This window comes from Humulus lupulus, chromosome 7, assembly GCF_963169125.1.
Source record: "Humulus lupulus chromosome 7, drHumLupu1.1, whole genome shotgun sequence".
Lineage (NCBI taxonomy): Eukaryota > Viridiplantae > Streptophyta > Magnoliopsida > Rosales > Cannabaceae > Humulus > Humulus lupulus.
Window position 1 is genome coordinate 6,853,322 of NC_084799.1, and position 21,398 is coordinate 6,874,719.

A 21,398-nucleotide genomic window follows, 5' to 3' on the forward strand; every position below is an offset into this window, starting at 1 on the left:
TTTATTATTTTTTATAAACTTTTTTATATATATATGAGTGTGATACTATTATATTTAGTTATTTTATTTCTTAAAATAAATAATTTTTTTTAAAAAAAAATATAATATTTAAATGATGTAGAGAAAAAATAAGGAAACTAATGTATGGTATAATGTAAAAATTTGAGATAAATTATAAAAAAATATGTTTTAGTGATGTATTTTGTAATACACGTTCTCTATAATATTTAGCTAAAACTCATTTATACATATATTTATAATAGCTATGCACAAACTCCAATTAATCCATATCTACTTTTACATATCATTTATATAATATTTTAATATTATTATTTTTCATTATAAACTTTCTTTCTTCTATTTAATATATATTTATTATTTATTATTTCTTTTTTCTTTTTCAATTATTTTATTTTACTTTAATTAATAAAATACGTTTAAAGATATAATATTTAAATGATGTAGAGAAATATATAGAAAATCTTATGTATGTTATAATATAAAACTTAGAGGTAAAATAGAAAAAAATATATTTTGGGGACATATTTTAAAGGATGGAGTAGAATAATCATTGAGAGTGCTAAGTGTTCAACATTATAAATACTTCATAATAATCTCTTAAAATATTTCATATTAAATTTAGTATATTTATTAAGAAATATATAATATTTTATGTTAAATTTAAATTATATTATATAGATTGAATTTAATAGGTTTAATGGGTTCTTAAATAAATGAATAATAATAATAATAATAATAATAATAATAATAATGGGTTCTATTCTATCTATTTCAATTATTATTAATTTTTTGTTGTTGTTCCCTCCAATTTATTTAACCCATTAAATTTGATCGGATCAGTTACCCAGTTTGTAGCGGATCTTAGCACCCAGCGAGGAAGACAGACAAAAAAAAAAAGTCTTCTTGATCTTTGACTGACACGAGCTCCCTTTGTAGCATTGACCTGGTACAGAAATGGGTTCTGTTGAAGTTTTTATCTTTACAAGATTTCCATTGTAATACAGTATGTTTCTATATTTCTTTTGCTAAACAATAGCTCTTTATGTTAAATTTCAGTAAAATGTGTGAAATTTAGCTCCTACAAGGCTCAAAGGAGGTTACTTTTTCTGGGCATTTTATGGTTTTGTAGCTGCTAGATTACAGGGTTTTGGTCTTCTTGGGTATGGCTTCTTGTTCTGAGCCATCCCTAAAGAAATACGATGTGTTCCTCAGTTTTAGAGGCGAGGACACTCGTGACACTATCACAAGTCATCTCTATGCTGCTTTGTGTCGAAAGAAAATCGAAACTTATATTGATACCAGACTTGAAAGGGGAGATGAAATTTCTCCTGCTCTTATGGAAGCTATTGAGGAATCAGATGTCTCAGTAGTAATTTTCTCTGAAAATTATGCTTCTTCCTCGTGGTGTTTGGAGGAGCTTGTGCATATACTCTATTGCAGGGAAACCAAAGATCAAGTAGTTATACCTGTATTTTATAATATTGATCCATCCCATGTTCGAAAACAAAAGGGCAGTTATGAAGTTGCGTTTACAGAGCTTGAAGATCGGTTTGAGGATGAAATGGATAAGGTGCTCGAGTGGAAGGAGGCTTTAAAAGTAGCAGCTAATTTATCTGGGTTTGATTCGAGAGTTACTAGGTAGGATCTTGCTTATGAATTTCTACTTACATTGAGTGGCTGAACAAAGTGTTGAGTAATGTCTTTATACTTTATGCATTTTATACTTATATCGATTCTTACATGTATGTGTATGCTTAGATTTTATCATACCAATTTATGAAAATATGAGGAGTATTTGTCATGATTCTGATTAGTCACTAAGGAAACTACTAATACTCTATATGAAAGTTATCTCTCATCTAAGACTTAGCTGAGAGAAAGAAAGAAAGAAAGAAAAAAAAAAGAGTGCATATAGATATATCCATTATCAACCCCATTCTTTAATGATACAGAGAGTCATGCATATACAATTGTGGAAGTACTGAAACAAGCCTTAGCCTTGAAGAGAATTGATCTTTAATGATAATTACTATCTTAATGCTATCCTTTTAGTTTTTTTTTTTTCCTTTTCCTTTTGAGATTGGTGAAACTCTGTATTTACTAAGAAATCTCCAAGTAAAGCAGGTTAGAATATGCTAGGGCCACAGTAGAACAGAAAACTCAATATGAAATCTGACATTACTAAAATGAAAGGCTCATATTCCTCAGGTTTCTTTGTTTAGTTGTGGTTCAGTCTTACTAACTATTGTTTGTCCTTCAAATATGCAAGGCCTGAGGCTAAATTGGTTGAGGATATTGTTGAAGACATTATCAAGAAATTGAATCATATGTCATCAGCTGATGATTTAGAAGGTTTAGTTGGAATTGAGAAACACATTGAGCGAGTTAAATCATTGTTATGTATTGATTCATTAGAAGTTCGTACTACTGTTATTTGGGGCATGGGTGGTATTGGTAAGACGACTCTAGCCGGTGCTATCTATAATAGTATCTCTTCTCAGTTTGATGGTTGCTCATTTCTCACAAATGTTAGGGAAGAATCAGACAGACATGGGCTAATCAGTTTACGAAATAAGCTTCTTGCTGAATTACTTGATGAGAAGAATTTGAATATTAGAACTCCATCTTTAGGATCAAGTTTTGTTAAGAAGAGGCTTCGAAGCAAAAAGTTTTTCATTGTTCTTGATGATGTGAATTCACCAAGCCAGTTGAAATGTTTAGTTGGAGAGCCTAATCAATTTGGCGCTGGAAGTAGAATCATTGTTACAACTAGAGACGTGCAAGTGCTTAGGAAAGGAGCTAATGAGATATACAAGCTCGAGGGGTTAAATTTTGATGAAGCTCATCAACTCTTTAATTTGCATGCTTTTGAAGAAAACTCTTCCACAAATGATTATCTAGAGCTATCAAAAAAGGTGGTAAAATATGCTAATGGCGTTCCATTAGCACTCGTTGTTTTAGGTTCCCACCTACTAGGCAGGAGCAAAGAAGCATGGGAAAGTGCAATGGCTAAATTGATGCAAACGCCTCATGGAGAAATTCAAGATGTGTTGAAAATAAGTTATGATGGACTAGAACTTGATCAGAAAGAGATATTTCTTGATATTGCATGTTTCTATAAAGGAAAAAGCATAACGTTTGTAGAAAGAATACTAGATGGATGTGGTTTCTCTGCAAAGATAGAAATAGATATTTTAATCAAAAAGTCTCTTATAGCTATCATAGACAACAAGCTTTGGATGCATGACTTGTTAGAATATATGGGTCGAGAAATTGTTCGCCAAGAATCTACAGATGTCCCTGGAAATCGCAGTAGGTTGTGGATCGCGAAGGATGTTTATGATGTATTGAAAACAAATTCAGTAAGACCTCGCTAAAAGACGATGAGACTATTTCTACTAATTATGCGTGATGTAAATTTTAGCGAACTTTTACATTGAATTTTATTTATATTTTTGTTCTTGATTGTTAGGGAACTGAAGCTATTAAAGGCATATTCCTAAACATGTCAAAGATTGAAGAAGTAAGATTGAGTCCTATGGTGTTCTCAAAAATGCAGAAACTGAGGTTGCTTAGAATTTATACTTCTGGTTCTGTCGATGATTGTAAGTTGCACCTTGGTGAAGGTCTTCAATCACTTCCCTATTCGCTTAGATATATCCATTGGCATGGATACCCTCTGAAATCATTACCACCGGAGTTTAATCCTGAGAATCTTGTTGAACTTAACATGCCTTATTGCAAGGTTGATAAGCTTTGGAATGGGGTCCAGGTATAGTTTTAGTTTGCTTGTGTACTACATGCAAAGTCTAAAGTTCATACTAAGTTACTCAAGCTATTTACTAAAACTATTTTTCTTTTGTTACAGCATTTGAGCCGCTTAAGAAAGATCAATCTTAGTCACTCCAAACAGTTGACTGAAATCCCAGATCTCTCCAAGGCTCAAAATCTCCAATATGTCAATCTTCAGTTCTGCACATGTTTGCGCAATGTTCCATCTTATTTTCAGAGCCTTGATAAGCTTACCAAATTCAATCTTACAGGCTGTCGACGTCTTACAAATATTCCGGAGATAAAAGGAAATATGGAATACCTGCATTTAAGTCAAACTATGATTGAAGACTTGCCTTCATCAATTGGTTGCCTAGATAAACTTGTGTCACTGAATCTTGATTATTGTGAAGGCATAAAGAATCTCCCAAGTAGTATTTGCATGCTAAAGTCCTTACAAATTCTTATTCTAGTCGGTTGCTCATCTTTTGACAAGTTTCCCGAGTTACCAAAAACTATAAGAGAATTAGATTTGAGTGATTCACTGATAGAAATAGTCCCTTCATCTATTGAGGGCCTTCTTCATCTCAGGAAACTATCTCTGGAAGATTGTATTATGCTAGAGTGTCTCCCACCTTGCATTTATAAGCTGAAATCACTTGAGTATCTTTCGCTGTCTGGTTGCTCAAGCTTAGAAACGTTTCCAGAAATATCAGAGCTTATGGAACATTTAAAGAGTCTTAATTTAAAAGAAACAGCAATTAAAGAGTTACCATTGTCAATTGATAATCTGATAGTGCTTCAAACATTAAACTTGCAGATGTGTGAAAATCTTGAGTTTGTCCCAGATAGCCTCTTTAGCTTGCAGCACCTTGAAATCCTCCTTGTTGACCATTCAAAACTTGAAAAATTGCCTTCCTTGTCATTTGGTTTGGGCTCTTTAAGTGTTCTAGAACTGAGCTGTTGTAATTTATTAGAAATCCCTGATCAGCTTGGTTGCTTATCCTCATTGGAAAGGTTAAACTTAAGTTGGAATGCTTTTCATATAATTCCTACATCCATCAAACAACTTTCTAAGTTGACTTACTTTGACATAAGCAATTGCAAGAGTCTTAAATCCTTACCAGAGCTTCCATCATGTATAGAATTTCTTGATGCTCATGGCTGCACATCATTGGCAGTTGTTTCTAGCTCAGGGGCTGCACTCATGCAAGGTTGGGATCACTTCCAAGTTTCCTCAGAGCAACTTATATTTTTGAATTGTGTGAAGTTAGATGAGAATGCACTCATCAACATAACCACTGATGCCCATATAAGAATTTTGCGTATGGCAACTTTATTGGCCTGGTCAGGAGATGGATATGTATGTCTCTCTCTCTCTCTCTCTCTGTTCACTGGATAGCTTGTTTCTTTCTTCTTCATAATAATTAACTATTTTTCATAAAATTGTCATCAAAATCCTTTCTATCTTACAGGGGCATGCTTATTCAATTAGTATCTGTTGTCCTGGACATGAAATTCAAAAATGGTTTAGCTACGAGAATACTGGACCCTCAATAAATATCAAGCTTTCTCCGCAATGGCATAATGCAAACTTTTTAGGTTTTGCTTTATGTGTTGTGGCTACATTGGAGGATCATTGTTTGTATGGAGATTTGAATTTTCAATGTCACTGTCACTTCAAAACAAACAATGGTGAAACCCGTGAATTCCAATGGCGTTTGAGGGGTTGGGGATGGTATAATGAGGGTGAAACCAGAATTGTCAATTCGGATCATATGTTTCTGTGGTATGATTACAGAATTTGTTGTAGCGCAAAAGAAGACAGTTTTACCGAGGTGTCATTTGAATTTTACACTGTAGATGCGTTAAGAAGACCTATTAATTCTTGCAAAGTGAAAAAATGCGGGATTTCTCTACTGTACAAGCAAGACACATTAGATCTCTTGAACTTTGAATGAAGATGTTGGAGAACCAGGGTATGAAGAAGATACTAAAACTAGGTGATACTTCAGTGAGTCTCCGGAAAATTTGAAACTAATGCATTTCCCTTGGAGTGCTTGATGTTTCTCTCCTACAATATGGTGACAGGTGAGTAAACTGCTCTCATTCAAGTGTTCATCAAAATTTCTTTTGGTGTTTTGATCTTATGGTTTTTGAAGCACTCCTCATCACCTATGCTGTACTAGATAATAAGACAAAAACATGTTCAACCATGTGAACTTTTCAGACCCAATGAAAGAGATTGAACTCATTATAATGAGTAAGTTATTCCTATGACAGTTTTTTAATGGTATTATATACTATTTTCTGTACAAGGGCAATCTTTTGTTCTTAATATACATGCACATATCACTATAACTAAGCTTTTGGGATTGAATTTGAGTTCGAGTTTGTATCTCAGATTTTGTTCAATTTCTCTTTTGGATTTGTACAAATTTGCTTGATGTTAGATATGAGTTTTGTGTTTGTATTGATTTGAATAATGTGTAATCTCTAAAAAATTACTTGATTGGTTTTAGTTAATTTGAAGTTTTCTGGGTCTAGTTTTCTTCATGTTCGTATGACAGGTTCATTATTCAAAGGTTCATCCAAATATTTTGATTTCAAATTCATTTATCATATTGAATCAATAAACCAAATATTTTAATTTTAAGAAGCAAAAAAAAATTGATTTAATTAATTGTTTTGTTCCACTTAACATAATTATCTTATCTTATTTTATTTTAATTAAAAAGATATATACTATGAAATGGAATTAGAATTCCACTCATCCTAGAGTGGAATGTCCATTCCACTGATCTGGGTGAAGCTTTCCTTTCCATTCTTGGCCATTACTACCAAGCAAACAGCCCCTAAGGGCACAAAAGCTACCAAGAACCAGGATAAAATTCTTGAAACACCATGTAACTGTTGTAATGGTTATTAATTACAATTCATATGATCATTAAAGTAGTTCAGGTTCAGCTAAGATCTCACTAGTTCCATGTAAAGGCATTCCTTGCCTCATAAACATATGTGTTATTATTGACTTTTCAGCCAGAAAGTGGTAGATTTGGAATAAAATAGATACAATTATAGAGTTTGTTAATTATAACAAAGTGACAAGTCCTACAAGAATATGGTATTGAGTCTAATTTTCTCTGTTCTCATTAGTATACAATCTTAAAGTTACTTTTCAAATTCATCAAATATTAAAGTTAACTTAAAGTTTCAACTATTTGTGATCTCTCAATACTATGACATAGGCACAAATGTGCATCGTTATACAATCATATGGGTGATAAATTTACTTAAGAAACCAAGACTATTTGTAACAAATTACTTTTCTTTTGTCATTTTTCTAATGAATTAGCAATTTCTCAACAATCACAAGATTGATGCTTGGGCTTGGCCCAGTCCAGGGCCCGTTATGATGCCGAAAATGGGCTGGGCCAACAAGAGGGAGAGACAGACACTGAGGCAGTGGTCGTCTTCTCCATCGTTTCTGTTTAAAAAGAAAAGAATAAAAATGACTTCTTTATCATTCACTGGCGCGAGCTCCCTTTGTGGCATTGAGCAGGTACTACAATGGGTTCTTCTGTAAAGCATTGATCTTTGCAAGATTTCTATTGTAGTACAGTGCCTCTCAATCAAAATAAGCATTTCCAATAGCTTCAATGCTCATAAACCTCAGAAGAAGAATACCCATTCTTCCAAGTTTCTCCATTAACGCTTCTCATTCCATTCCCTTCTTCAGATTTAGCTCTGCTTCATTACCAAGTCCTTCACTTGACGATGACCCTCAAATTCCATCGCTAAACTCTGTAAACCCTCTTTCCAAGTCCCAGCTCCAATCTCTGGTTCTCGCTCGATACTCCAATGGAAACTTCACTGACCTCGTCTCGAACGTCGTCGTTTTCCCACCTGTTCTCCTCGCCGCCTGTCAAAACCTTGCCGCCACTCGATCCGGAAATGGCTCCGACCCGGTTGAGTTCTCGTCCCTGTTTCGTTCTGTCTCGAAGCGGTTTTCGCTCGACGAATTGGGTCGGGAGATACGCGAGAATCGGTTCGATATCGAGGCTGCTTGTGTCAGAATGGCGCCTTCTGTGAATAGAGGTGAGTGTTTGGTTTTGCCCAATTTGAAATTGAAGGTTTTGGTTGAAGCTATTCGAATGGTTTTGGAGATTGTTTATGATGAGAGGTTTGTGACTTTTTCTTATGGTGGTCGAATTGGTATGGGACGACACACCGCCATTAGATACCTCAAGAACACAGTGGAGAATCCCAGTTGGTGGTTTAGTGTTAGCTTTAATCATGAGAAGTTTGATTATCGTCATGTAGAAAAGTTATGCTTGTTTATACAAGAGAAAATCAATGATAAGATACTAGTTGATATTATTAAGAGGTTGTTTGAATGTAAGGTTGTGGGAATTGAATTGGGTAGTTGTTACTTTGGAAGAGGGTTTCCTCAAGAAAGTGGATTGAGTTCAATTTTGGTTAATGTTTACTTCAATGGGTTTGATAAAGAACTTCATGAAATGCGCCTTAAAAAGAATCAAGAAAATCCCAAATTTGTGTCGAAGGAACTCGTTTCCAAGGATGATGATGTTTTCTATAAGCCAGTAAAGATATATGCAGTTAGGTACTTGGATGAAATACTAGTGATGACATCTGGGTCAAAGATGCTGACTTTAGACTTGAAGAATTGGGTGTTGAAATACTTAGAAGGGAGATTGGAATTGAAAGTTGATAATGTAAAGACAGCAATTCATAGTGCAGTGTCTGAGAAGATTGGTTTTATTGGAATGGAACTACAGGCAGTTCAGCCTTCGGTTTTACATCCTCCAGTATCGGAAAAGGCAATGAGAGCTCGAAAGAAGTATCTTAGACAGAAGGAAGTTAGAGCTTTAGAGTTGAAGAATGCCAGAGAGAGGAATAGGAAGAAATTGGGGATGAAGATATTGAGTCATCTTTTTAAAAAGTCAAAGCAAAGTGATGGCTTTAAATTTGAATATCAAATTGAGAATGAAGTAAGGAAGATCTTCAGCACTTGGGCTGATGAAGTTGTGCGAGAGTTCTTTGGGTCACTCGAAGAGCGTTGGGCTTGGCACCGTCAGCTATCAGCAGGGCATTTTCTTTCTTTGAGACACATTAGAGACCAATTGCCCCAAGAGCTTGTTGATTCTTATGATAAGTTCCAAGAGCAAGTAGACAAACATCTAAATCCAATCAAAGCCAAAAAGGCATTGGAAGAAGAAGAAAGGAGAAAAGAAGAGGAAGAGGAAAGGAAATATGCTAAGAACACAGTTGAGGATTTAACGAGGTTATGTATCAAAGTTGATGCACCAATAGAACTTGTTAGGAAGGCAGTTAGGTTGGTTGGGTTTACAAATCATATGGGCCGTCCAAGACCGATCAGTTTACTCACTGCTCTTGAAGATGCTGATATTGTGAAGTGGTATGCTGGTGTTGGAAGAAGGTGGCTAGATTTCTTCTGCTGCTGTCACAACTTCAAGATGGTCAAAACTATTGTAACTTATCACTTGAGGTTTTCTTGTATTTTAACATTAGCAGAAAAGCATGAATCGACCAAACGGGAAGCCATGAAGCATTACACTAAAGATTTGAAAATTTTCGATATGAGTGGAAATGAAGAAGTTCATTTCCCCACAGAAAGGGAAGTAAAGATGATGGGAGATAGAAACCTTTCTGATCCAAAGCTTGTGGATGGCGCTATATCTTTGGCTCTGATTAGATTGGCCTCTGATGAACCTCCATATTCATGCGTTGCTCATTTTTGTGAGAGAACAGATACTACTGTTTACAGAGTAATGTTACTGCAAAAACATATAAAGGTAAACTCACTGGATGATGATAAATGGGTGAAGGGGATGGGTGCTATTCATGATAGCCTTAATCTGAAGTGCCTTCCTCTTTGCCCCGATCACATTCACGACTTTTATATGGGAAGAATCACATTCCAGGATATTGATTGTGCTTCGTTTGTGGATGTAGACTAGGTATTAGAAGATATCAAGGTTTTCTCCACATTGGCTTAATGCCCAACTCTTTGGGTTTTGCTCTGTTTGTTGTGGCTGCATAGCCTGCATTGGAAGATTATTGTTTAGATGGAGGTTTGAATTTTCAGGATGGTGTCACTGTTACTTAAAAACAAACAATGGTGAAAGCTGTGAATTCGAATGGCATCTAAGGGGTTGGGGATGGTATAATGAGGGCAACACCAGAATTGTCAATTCAGATCCTATTTTTGTGGAGTACTTGTATGATTACAAAATTTCTTGTAGCGAAAAAGAAGGTAGTTTTATGAGTGTCGTTTGACTTCTATGCTCCTATTAACACCTGCAAAGTGAAATATATGGGATGTCTACTGTACATGCAAGATGTGACTACTATTAACTCCTGCCAAGTGAAAATATTTAGTTTCTTCAATGAAGATGTTGGAGAACCAAAACATGAAGTTACTTAAACTAGGAGATACTGCAGTGAGTCTCAATACAGTGGAAGTGGAATTTGGTAGCTGTTGTAGGAAAGAAGAACTCCACACTAAGCCGATTTTTCTTTCTTACATTATGGCGATGGTTGGTGAGTCAACTACTCTCATTCAAGCATCCATCAAAGCATTTTCTTATCTTATATTTATGGTCATTGAAACAATCTACATCACCAATGCTGTGGTAGATAACAGGCAAAAACATATTTAAGAACATACGTTACTTGTCAACTTTTTAAACCATATCCTTTGCTAGACACAATGAACTCATTTTAACGTGTGAGCTGATTTTATAACTTTTTTTTTAATTGATTAATTTGGTTTTTTTTCAAGGTGGTATGATACTGTATTTTGTAAGGAAATTATCCCAAGTGCAAATGCTTACCGTTTTAAAAAATAAAATGGCAAAGTACACGAAACTTACTCGCGCATGGTATGGGGTTCAACTATTATTCCATATTATCAACCTGATAAAAACGCGCTCGTTGACCCAAAAGCAATCAACTCATAGAACATCAAAGTCAAATTACATATCGTATTAATCAAGTAATATAGTTTAATATTGTAGTTTATTGCAAAGTTTCAACATTTATTATTTGGGATCTCTCTATTTATGAACTATCTTCATTTTTATTGGTATCTCACTATTAAATATTGAATACTTTTCACATACAGGTACATACATACATTCATATGCGACATGGGTTCTTATTTCTCAAGCTCAAGGTGCGATGTCTTTATTAGTTTCAGAGGCGAGGACACTCGAAATGGTTTCACTAGTCATCTTTACCATGCTTTAAGAGCAAAGAAAATCAGTACTTACATGGATGACAAATTGAAGAAAGGAAATGAAATTTCGCCAACACTTACCAAAGCCATTAAAAGAGCAAAGCTTTCTGTAATTGTTTTCTCAGAAAACTATGCTTCTTCGTCTTGGTGTTTGGACGAACTCGTTCAGATACTCGAGCGCAAGGAGAAGAAGAAACAACTTGTTGTGCCTATTTTTTATGGTGTAGATCCATCTGATATCAGGAAACAAAAAGGGTGTTATACAATTACATCTGAACGCTTTGAGGGTAGAAAACGCAAAGTTCTTGATAAATGGAGGAAGGCTTTGAACAAAGCTGCTAGTTTATCAGGATGGGACTCATCGAGTATTAGGTAATAACTAACAACAATCTTCATGTTTTGTTTTATTTATCAATAAACTACTCTTAATTATAGAAACTTGAGACTAATTGTGTACTCTGTTGCTATTGTTTGTGTTAAGGCCGGAATCAAAATTGATAGATGAAATCGTCAAAGATGTTAAGAAAAAGCTGAAAGTTCTTGAGGAAGAGGAAGCTGCAATCATGGCGGCTGTGATTGCTTCAAACACATTTGCTGGAGCATCCGTATCTTGAGATTGTATAGCTTGCTCTGCTGGTACATACCAATTATTGTTGTATTACATTTTTCGTTTTCAAGCTAGATTTTTATTTTTTATTTATATAAATTTTTTCTGTGTAAATGCTTTTTTGCTGAAGAGCCAAATGATAATAAAGAACAACGATTATGTTGTTGCTTGCTTATTTAATTTTGATCATTTTGTATATTTATACTTATGAAACCATGAAACCACCAAGAAGTAAGAGCAATATCAATTAATATAGAAAAGAAAAACAATAGAATGATAAAATCACAGCAACACAATGAGATTACAATGCCTTTTTAAGCTCAGAGATATCTTTGTTTAACTTTCTCTGTACAAGTTCCCTCACAGAACAATTTTTTCTATACAAGTTCACTCATCAAATCTAAGGTTACAATTTTATACAAGCTTTTAGCAAAATTCACAGAAGCCTATGAAGCAAGCTGATTGATTTCTTTCTTTCCTTAAAAATAAAAATGAGAGAACTAAACACACATATGGAGGTATGAAGACAGTTTTTAACAAACATTTGAGAAGATATAGATTGATATATGGATGTATTTGTCTAGAGAAAAGAAATCATACACGATGCATCTTAATTTATAGCTCTAAGTGTCTTCAGTCCCTCAGACGCATGCATATGGTATGTTCTCCTTGTGTCTATTGTATGTATAGGAATAATTGACTGCATTTGATTCATGTGCAGGACAACACTTTGTAACAATACTGCCTGAAGTACTAGATTGTTTGTCAACAAATTACGCATTGTTCCAAAGTCATGAATGCTTCATCAGAACAGGTAAGCTTGTAATATGAATCAGGCTGGAGGCCGGCCTAATTCGTTAACTTTTAGATGTGAAATATTAAAATAGCTTTCCACTAAAAGGGAAGATAAATCTCTCGAAAACTTCGAGATAGACATGGATCATGCTTTCTTACTCTTTCCAAGCTCTTAACTTTATTTATTCTTGAAGGTTCTGGTTAAATTTGGTTGTGTTTAATTTTGGCTACTTACATTTTTTTTTCTTTCCATTTCGGTTATTTGTTTTTGGGAACACGTCAATTCCACTTCAGCTACTGTTGTTCTTGAGGAATATGGTCACAAAGAAGAGTATGGACCTTTGTTTGTCACCACGTTTGAAAGATTTACTCACGCATCGTCAGTAGTTGCTCTCAATTCTTCGTATATATGCGACCAAGAGCCTGATCTAGTAGAGGCATACACAAATTTTGCATCCTCTTTTGTCCGCTGCTGTCATAAGGTCTTTTACAGTTCTAAATCACTCTTTCTGTGGGGTTGGGGATGGTATAATGAGGGCGAAACCAGAATTGTCAATTCGGATCATATGTTTCTGTGGTATGATTACAGAATTTGTTGTAGCGCAAAAGAAGACAGTTTTACCGAGGTGTCATTTGAATTTTACACTGTAGATGCGTTAAGAAGACCTATTAACTCTTGCTGAGTGAAAAAATGCGGGATTTCTCTACTGTACAAGCAAGACACATTAGATCTCTTGAACTTTGAATGCAGATGTTGGAGAACCAGAGTATGAAGAAGATACTAAAACTAGGTGGTACTTCAGTGAGTCTCAGTAAAATTTGAAACTAATGCATTTCCCTTTGAGTGCTTGATGTTTCTCTCCTACAATATGGTGACAGGTGAGTAAACTTCTCTCATTCAAGTGTTCATCAAAATTTCTTTTGGTGTTTTGATCTTATGGTTTTTGAAGCACTCCACATCACCTATGCTGTACTAGATAATAAGACAAAAACATGTTCAACCATGTGAACTTTTCAGACCCAATGAAAGAGATTGAACTCATTATAATGAGTAAGTTATTCCTATGACATTTTTTTAATGATATTATATACTATTTTCTGTACAAGGGCAATCTTTTGTTCTTAATATACATGCACATATCACTATAACTAAGCTTTTGGGATTGAATTTGAGTTCGAGTTTGTATCTCAGATTTTGTTCAATTTCTCTTTTGGATTTGTACAAATTTGCTTGATGTTAGATATGAGTTTTGTGTTTATATTGATTTGAATAATGTGTATTCTCTAAAATATTACTTGATTGGTTTTAGTTAATTTGAAGTTTTCTGGGTCTAGTTTTCTTCATGTTCGTATGGCAGGGCAGGTTCATTATTCAAAGGTTAATCCAAATATTTTGATTTCAAATTCATTTATCATATTGAATCAATAAACCAAATATTAAAAATCGATTTAATTAATTCTTTTGTTCCACTTAACATAATTATGTTATCTTATTTTATTTTAATTAAAAAGATATATACTATGAAATGGAATTAGAATTCCACTCATCCTAGAGTGGAATGCTTTCCTTTCCATTCTTGGCCATTACTACCAAGCAAACAGCCCCTAAGGGCAGAAAAGCTACCAAGAACCAGGATAAAATTCTTGAAACACCATGTAACTGTTGTAATGGTTATTAATTAAAATTCATATGATCATTAAAGTAGTTCAGGTTCAGCTAAGATCTCACTAGTTCCATGTAAAGGCATTCCTTGCCTCATAAACATATGTGTTATTATTGACTTTTCAACCAGAAAGTGGTAGATTTGGAATAAAATAGATACAGTTATAGAGTTTGTTAAATATAACCAAGTGACTAGTCCTACAAGAATATGGTATTGAGTCTAATTTTCTCTGTTCTCATTAGTATACAATCTTAAAGTTACTTTTCAAATTCATCAAATATTAAAGTTAACTTAAAGTTTCAACTATTTGTGATCTCTCAATACTATGACATAGAGGCACAAAGGTGCATCGTTATACAATCATATGGGTGATAAATTTACCTAAGAAACCAAGACTATCTGCAATAAATTACCTAAGAAACCAAGACTATCTGCAATAAATTTCTCAACAATCACAAGATTGATGCTTGGGCTTGGCCCAGTCCAGGGCCCATTGTGATGCTGAAAATGGGCTGGGCCAACAAGAGGGAGAGACAGACACTGAGGCAGTGGTCGTCTTCTCCATCGTTTCTGTTTAAAAAGAAAAGAATAAAAATGTCTTCTTTATCATTCACTGGCGTGAGCTCCCTTTGTGACATTGAGCAGGTACTGCCATGGTTTCTTCTGTAAAGCATTGATCTTTGCAAGATTTCTATTGTAGTACAGTGCTTCTCAATCAAAATAAGCATTTCCAATAGCTTCAATGCTCATAAACCTCAGAAGAAGAATACCCATTCTTCCAAGTTTCTCCATTAACGCTTCTCATTCCATTCCCTTCTTGAGATTTAGCTCTGCTTCATTACCAAGTCCTTTACTTGACGATGACCCTCAAATTCCATCGCTAAACTCTGTAAACCCTCTTTCCAAGTCCCAGCTCCAATCTCTGGTTCTCGCTCGATACTCCAATGGAAACTTCACTGACCTCGTCTCGAACGTCGTCGTTTTCCCACCTGTTCTCCTCGCCGCCTGCCAAAACCTCGCCGCCACTCGATCCGGAAATGGCTCCGACCCGGTTGAGTTCTCGTCCCTGTTTCGTTCTGTCTCGAAGCGGTTTTCGCTCGACGAACTGGGTCGGGAGATACGCGAGAATCGGTTCGATATCGAGGCTGCTTGTGTCAGAATGGCGCCTTCTGTGAATAGAGGTGAGTGTTTGGTTTTGCCCAATTTGAAATTGAAGGTTTTGGTTGAAGCTATTCGAATGGTTTTGGAGATTGTTTATGATGAGAGGTTTGTGACGTTTTCTTATGGTGGTCGAATTGGTATGGGACGACACACCGCCATTAGATACCTCAAGAACACAGTGGAGAATCCCAGTTGGTGGTTTAGTGTTAGCTTTAATCATGAGAAGTTTGATTATCGTCATGTAGAAAAGTTATGCTTGTTTATACAAGAGAAAATCAATGATAAGATACTAGTTGATATTATCAAGAGGTTGTTTGAATGTAAGGTTGTGGGAATTGAATTGGGTAGTTGTTACTTTGGAAGAGGGTTTCCTCAAGAAAGTGGATTGAGTTCAATTTTGGTTAATGTTTTCTTCAATGGGTTTGATAAAGAACTTCATGAAATGCGCCTTCAAAAGAATCAAGAAAATCCCAAATTTGTGTCGAATGAACTCGTTTCCAAGGATGATGATGTTTTCTATAAGCCAGTAAAGATATATGCAGTTAGGTACTTGGATGAAATACTAGTGATAACATCTGGGTCAAAGATGCTGACTTTAGACTTGAAGAATTGGGTGTTGAAATACTTAGAAGGGAGATTGGAATTGAAAGTTGATAATGTAAAGACAGCAATTCATAGTGCAGTGTCTGAGAAGATTGGTTTTATTGGAATGGAACTACAGGCAGTTCAGCCTTCGGTTTTACATCCTCCAGTATCGGAAAAGGCAATGAGAGCTCGAAAGAAGTATCTTAGGCAGAAGGAAGTTAGAGCTTTAGAGTTGAAGAATGCCAGAGAGAGGAATAGGAAGAAATTGGGGATGAAGATATTGAGTCATCTTTTTAAAAAGTCAAAGCAAAGTGATGGCTTTAAATTTGAATATCAAATTGAGAATGAAGTAAGGAAGATCTTCAGCACTTGGGCTGATGAAGTTGTGCGAGAGTTCTTTGGGTCACTCGAAGAGCGTTGGGCTTGGCACCGGCAGCTATCAGCAGGGCATTTTCTTTCTTTGAGACACATTAGAGACCAATTACCCCAAGAGCTTGTTGATTCTTATGATAAGTTCCAAGAGCAAGTAGACAAACATCTAAATCCAATCAAAGCCAAAAAGGCATTGGAAGAAGAAGAAAGGAGAAAAGAAGAGGAAGAGGAAAGGAAATATGCTAAGAACACAGTTGAGGATTTAACGAGGTTATGTATCAAAGTTGATGCACCCATAGAACTTGTTAGGAAGGCAGTTAGGTTGGTTGGGTTTACAAATCATATGGGCCGTCCAAGACCGATCAGTTTACTCACTGCTCTTGAAGATGCTGATATTGTGAAGTGGTATGCTGGTGTTGGAAGAAGGTGGCTAGATTTCTTCTGCTGCTGTCACAACTTCAAGATGGTCAAAACTATTGTAACTTATCACTTGAGGTTTTCTTGTATTTTAACATTAGCAGAAAAGCATGAATCGACTAAACAGGAAGCCATGAAGCATTACACTAAAGGTTTGAAAATTTTCGATATGAGTGGAAATGAAGAAGTTCATTTCCCCACAGAAAGGGAAGTAAAGATGATGGGAGATAGAAACCTTTCTGATCCAAAGCTTGTGGATGGCGCTATATCTTTAGCTCTGATTAGATTGGCTTCTGATGAACCTCCATATTCGTGCGTTGCTCATTTTTGTGATAGAACAGATACTACTGTTTACAGAGTAAGGTTACTGCAAAAACATATAAAGGTAAACTCACTGGATGATGATAAATGGGTGAAGGGGATGGGTGCTATTCATGATAGCCTTAATCTGAAGTGCCTTCCTCTTTGCCCCGATCACATTCACGACTTTTATATGGGAAGAATCACATTCCAGGATATTGATTGTGCTTCGTTTGTGAATGTAGACTAGGTATTAAAAGATATCAAGGTTTTCTCCACATTGGCTTAATGCCCAACTTTTTGGGTTTTGCTCTGTTTGTTGTGGCTGCATAGCCTGCATTGGAGATTATTGTTTGGATGGAGGTTTGAATTTTCAGGATGGTGTCACTGTTACTTAAAAACAAACAATGGTGAAAGCTGTGAAATCGAATGGCGTCTGAGGGGTTGGGGATGGTATAATGAGGGCAACACTAGAATTGTCAATTCAGATCGCATTTTTGTGTAGTACTTGTATGATTACAAAATATCTTGTAGTGAAAAAGAAGGTAGTTTTACGAGTGTCGTTTGACTTCTATGCTCCTATGAACTCCTGCAAAGTGAAAATATTTAGTTTCTTCAATGAAGATGTTGGAGAACCAAAACATGAAGTTACTTAAACTAGGAGATTCTGCAGTGAGTCTCAATACAGTGGAAGTGGAATTTGATAGCTGTAGTAGGGAAGAAGAAGAAGAAGAAGAACTCCACACTAAGCTGATTTTTCTTTCTTACACTATGGCGAGGGTTGGTGAGTCAACTACTCTCATTCAAGCCCCCATCAAAACATTTTCTTATCTTATATTTATGGTCATTGAAACAATCTCCATCACCAATGCTGTGGTAGATAACAGGCAAAAACATATTTAAGAACATACGTTACTTGTCAACTTTTTAAACCATATCCTTTGCTAGACACAATGAGGACACAATGAACTCATTTTAACGTGTGAGCTGATTTTATAACTTTTTTTTTAATTGATTAATTTGGTTTTTTTCAAGGTGGTATGATACTGTATTTTGTAAGGAAATTATCCCAAGTGCAAATGCTTACCGTTTTAAAAAATAAAATGGCAAAGTACACGAAACTTACTTGCGCATGGTATGGGGTTCAACTATTATTCCATATCATCAACCTGATAAAAACGCGCTCGTTGACCCAAAAGCAACCACTCATAGAGCATCAAAGTCAAATTACATATCGTATTAATAAAGTAATATAGTTTAATATTGTAGTTTATTGCGAAGTTTCAACATTTATTATTTGGGATCTCTCTATTTATGAACTATCTTCATTTTTATTGGTATCTCATTATTAAATATTGAATATTTTTCACATACAGGTACATACATACATTCATATGCGACATGGGTTCTTCTTTCTCAAGCTCAAGGTGCGATGTCTTTATTAGTTTCAGAGGTAAAGACACTCGAAACACTTTCACTAGTTATCTTTACTCTGCTTTGAGAGCAAAGAAAATCAGTACTTACATGGATGACAGAATAAAGAAAGGAAAAGAGATTTCTCCAACAATTACCAAAGCCATTAAGAGAGCAAAGCTTTCTGTGATTGTTTTCTCAGAAAACTATGCTTCTTCTTCTTGGTGTTTGGATGAACTGGTGCAAATACTGGAGTGCAAGAGAAAGAAGAATCAGATTGTTATACCTATTTTTTATGGTGTTGATCCATCAGATATCAGAAAACAAAAAGGGAGTTATACAATTTCATCTGAACGCTTTGAGGGCAAAAAAAGCAAAGTACTTGATAAGTGGAGGAAGGCTTTGAAAAAAGCTGCTAATATATCAGGATGGGACTCACAAAGGGTTAGGTGAAAACTAATTGCTATCTCTATATTTTTTTTTTAATTATATTATTATTGTTTTTTTTGGCAATATATAATTATTGTTTTTAGGGTTTATATATTTAGAATCTTGTGTTTTGTATATATTTTATAAAATAATTCAAATAAATTCCTAAATTCAATTATGATAAATAAAAAATTAAGTATAACAACACAATTGTGAGTCAGTATGATTGTGATTTGATTGTGAGATATTAGTTTGGTAAATTATTTATGATTTTAGTTCAAAAAATTATGATCAAAATCAGATTTAAGAGTTTATTTGAACTGTTTTATAAAATAAAAGATCCAAAAAATAATTTATCATGATCTAAATCGATAATAAAACAAAACACATAATTCAAATAATATAAATCCTTATTTTTATTAAGTAGTTCCCACCTAAAATCTTCTTATGTCATATCAACCAAATTATAATCTTATCATTTTTTTTTAGGGATTTATATTTTTTAAGCTCTGTGTTTTGTTTTATTATCTGTTTGGATTCTGTATTTTGACAAATTACTTTTTGGACCTTATTTTGTAAAATGGTTAAAATAGAACCCTAAACCTGATTTTGGTTAATATTTTCTCAACTAAAATCACAAATAATTTACCAAACTAACAATTCAGAACAAAAATAAAATCATTCTGCTTAAAAACTATGTTGTTATATTCAATTTTTTCTTTATCAAAATTGAGTTTAGGGTTCTATTTTACAAAATATATGGTCTAAAAAGTAATTTATCAAAACAAAAGGTCCAAACAAATAATGAGACAAAATACAGGTCCAAAAAAATATAAATCATTTTTTTTAGTTACTACTTTTGACTGGTATAATGAATATAATGATTAATGTACTTCAACTTAAGTAGTTCTATAGATAAATTTAGTTAGCTTATCAAGTTTAGGATTTTATTTATTTTTATGAAAATCATTAAAAAATATTATGACAATATTTATTTCATTTTTATCATATATTTTTCAGAGGAAAAGTCCTTAATATTTTCAATTTCAATTTATTACACTTATCTTTTTAATTATTTTTCTTCACGGAAAAAATCTCTCACGATAGGTTTTAGATTTTAGTGCGACTTTTAGTTCTTCACTATTACCTTCTAGATATTTGTGATGAAAATTTGTGATATTTTAAACTTGTTGCACTTATTCCTTATTTTTTATGGCAAATATTCTTAATATTACAAAAAAACTGGGAAATTTAAAATAAATTAATATCCTAAACAAATGTTAGTTACACATTTTAAAATTTTGAAATAAATAAATAAAAAAAATTATTTGATCTAGGTATATATTAAAAAATAATTATTATTTCAAAATCTTAAAGAATTTATTTATTAAAGCTTGTTAAGATTTATTTATGATTTTTAATATTTTTTTAGAGCCACACCAAAAATATAACTTAAAACTTAATTTTGTAATAAAATAAAAATATTGAGCATATTAGTACAACAAATTAAAAATATTGATGATTTTCACCACCAATACTAATTCAGCATCAAAATGTAATGTTAAAGAGTGCAACAAATTGAAAATATTAGGAGCTTTCGTCAAACACATATCTCAACTTTATAATTAACTATGTCATTTTCAAGTGTGTTTAACACTAATCGTAATTCTTAATATTTAAAAACAAATCACATGTTTGTGTTTAATATAATATCTCGATTTTGTGTTTTATTATTAATGAACTGCTCTACTTAATTAATTAGTTAGAAACTTGAGACTAATAACTACAGCATATTGTTGTTTTAATTGATTATATGTTAAAAGGCCAGAACAAAAATTGGTTGAGGAAATCGTGAAAGATGTTACGAAGAGATTAAAAATTGACAGTGCAACCATGGTGGCCACGGGCGTTGTTGCTGGAAGCACTGCTGCCGGAGTAACTCTATGTTTTTAAAACTGAATAATAGTTTGTTCTCTTGTTGTATACGAATTATATTGTAGTGTTTTACAAAGCCAAAAGAACAAGGATAAAATCACAGCAACACAATGAGATTACAAGTTCACATAAATGTTTCACTCACAGAACAGTGCTCTATTTTAGCTTTAAGACCTTTTTAACTCTTTTTTTTTGTTGTTGTTGTTTACAATTTGGTAACTACTCAAATGTTTTCTTTATTTCATCTTTCAATTCTATGGCACTCATATATTAGCTGTACATTGGCACAACAGGCATGTCAGACCTATGCCTGAGGCCATAATTAAAAATTGCCTAAAGTTTAGAAAAATATAAAAATTTCTTGGACCCTCAATGGTTCAATGTTGGCGCTAGATATGAATATTTATTTCTTAGTTATTTGACAAGTAGAAATGAAAAGAAGATTCGGCCATTATAAAATTACAATATTACCTTTAAATTTTGAATGGTGTTGTTTGGTAATATTTGAAAAAAATAATTTTTTATTTAATTAATTAAAGATTTGATAATTAAATATAAAAAGTGTTTGATAAATCTATTTTTATTTATTATTTTTTTTTAAATTTATTAAATTTTGAAAATAGAATTTTTTTTAAATCATTTTGAT

The 21,398-nt window shown here is 33.7% G+C and overlaps 3 protein-coding genes and 1 pseudogene across 3 annotated transcripts; all 4 read left to right on the plus strand.

The window, feature by feature from the left end:
* The first annotated feature begins 846 nt into the window (after positions 1 to 846).
* LOC133790516 (disease resistance-like protein DSC1) lies at positions 847 to 6,059 on the plus strand. The gene is made up of 5 exons (XM_062228175.1): positions 847 to 1,659; positions 2,291 to 3,383; positions 3,494 to 3,793; positions 3,890 to 5,155; positions 5,268 to 6,059. Exons 1-5 carry the CDS (start codon positions 1,184 to 1,186, stop codon positions 5,751 to 5,753), a joined length of 3,621 nt encoding a protein of 1,206 aa, XP_062084159.1. The 5' UTR covers positions 847 to 1,183; the 3' UTR covers positions 5,754 to 6,059.
* A 1,215-nt stretch (positions 6,060 to 7,274) lies between these two features.
* LOC133790518 (nuclear intron maturase 3, mitochondrial-like) lies at positions 7,275 to 13,649 on the plus strand (annotated as a pseudogene).
* A 1,093-nt stretch (positions 13,650 to 14,742) lies between these two features.
* Positions 14,743 to 17,954, plus strand: LOC133790519 (nuclear intron maturase 3, mitochondrial-like). The gene has a single exon (XM_062228177.1). The coding sequence runs from the start codon at positions 14,883 to 14,885 to the stop codon at positions 17,223 to 17,225; it is 2,343 nt and encodes a 780-aa protein (XP_062084161.1). The 5' UTR covers positions 14,743 to 14,882; the 3' UTR covers positions 17,226 to 17,954.
* Positions 17,625 to 20,854, plus strand: LOC133790520 (disease resistance protein RPV1-like). Its single transcript, XM_062228178.1, has 3 exons — positions 17,625 to 17,759; positions 18,352 to 18,837; positions 20,641 to 20,854. Exons 2-3 carry the CDS (start codon positions 18,377 to 18,379, stop codon positions 20,768 to 20,770), a joined length of 591 nt encoding a protein of 196 aa, XP_062084162.1. The 5' UTR covers positions 17,625 to 17,759; positions 18,352 to 18,376; the 3' UTR covers positions 20,771 to 20,854.
* The last annotated feature ends 544 nt before the right edge of the window (positions 20,855 to 21,398 follow it).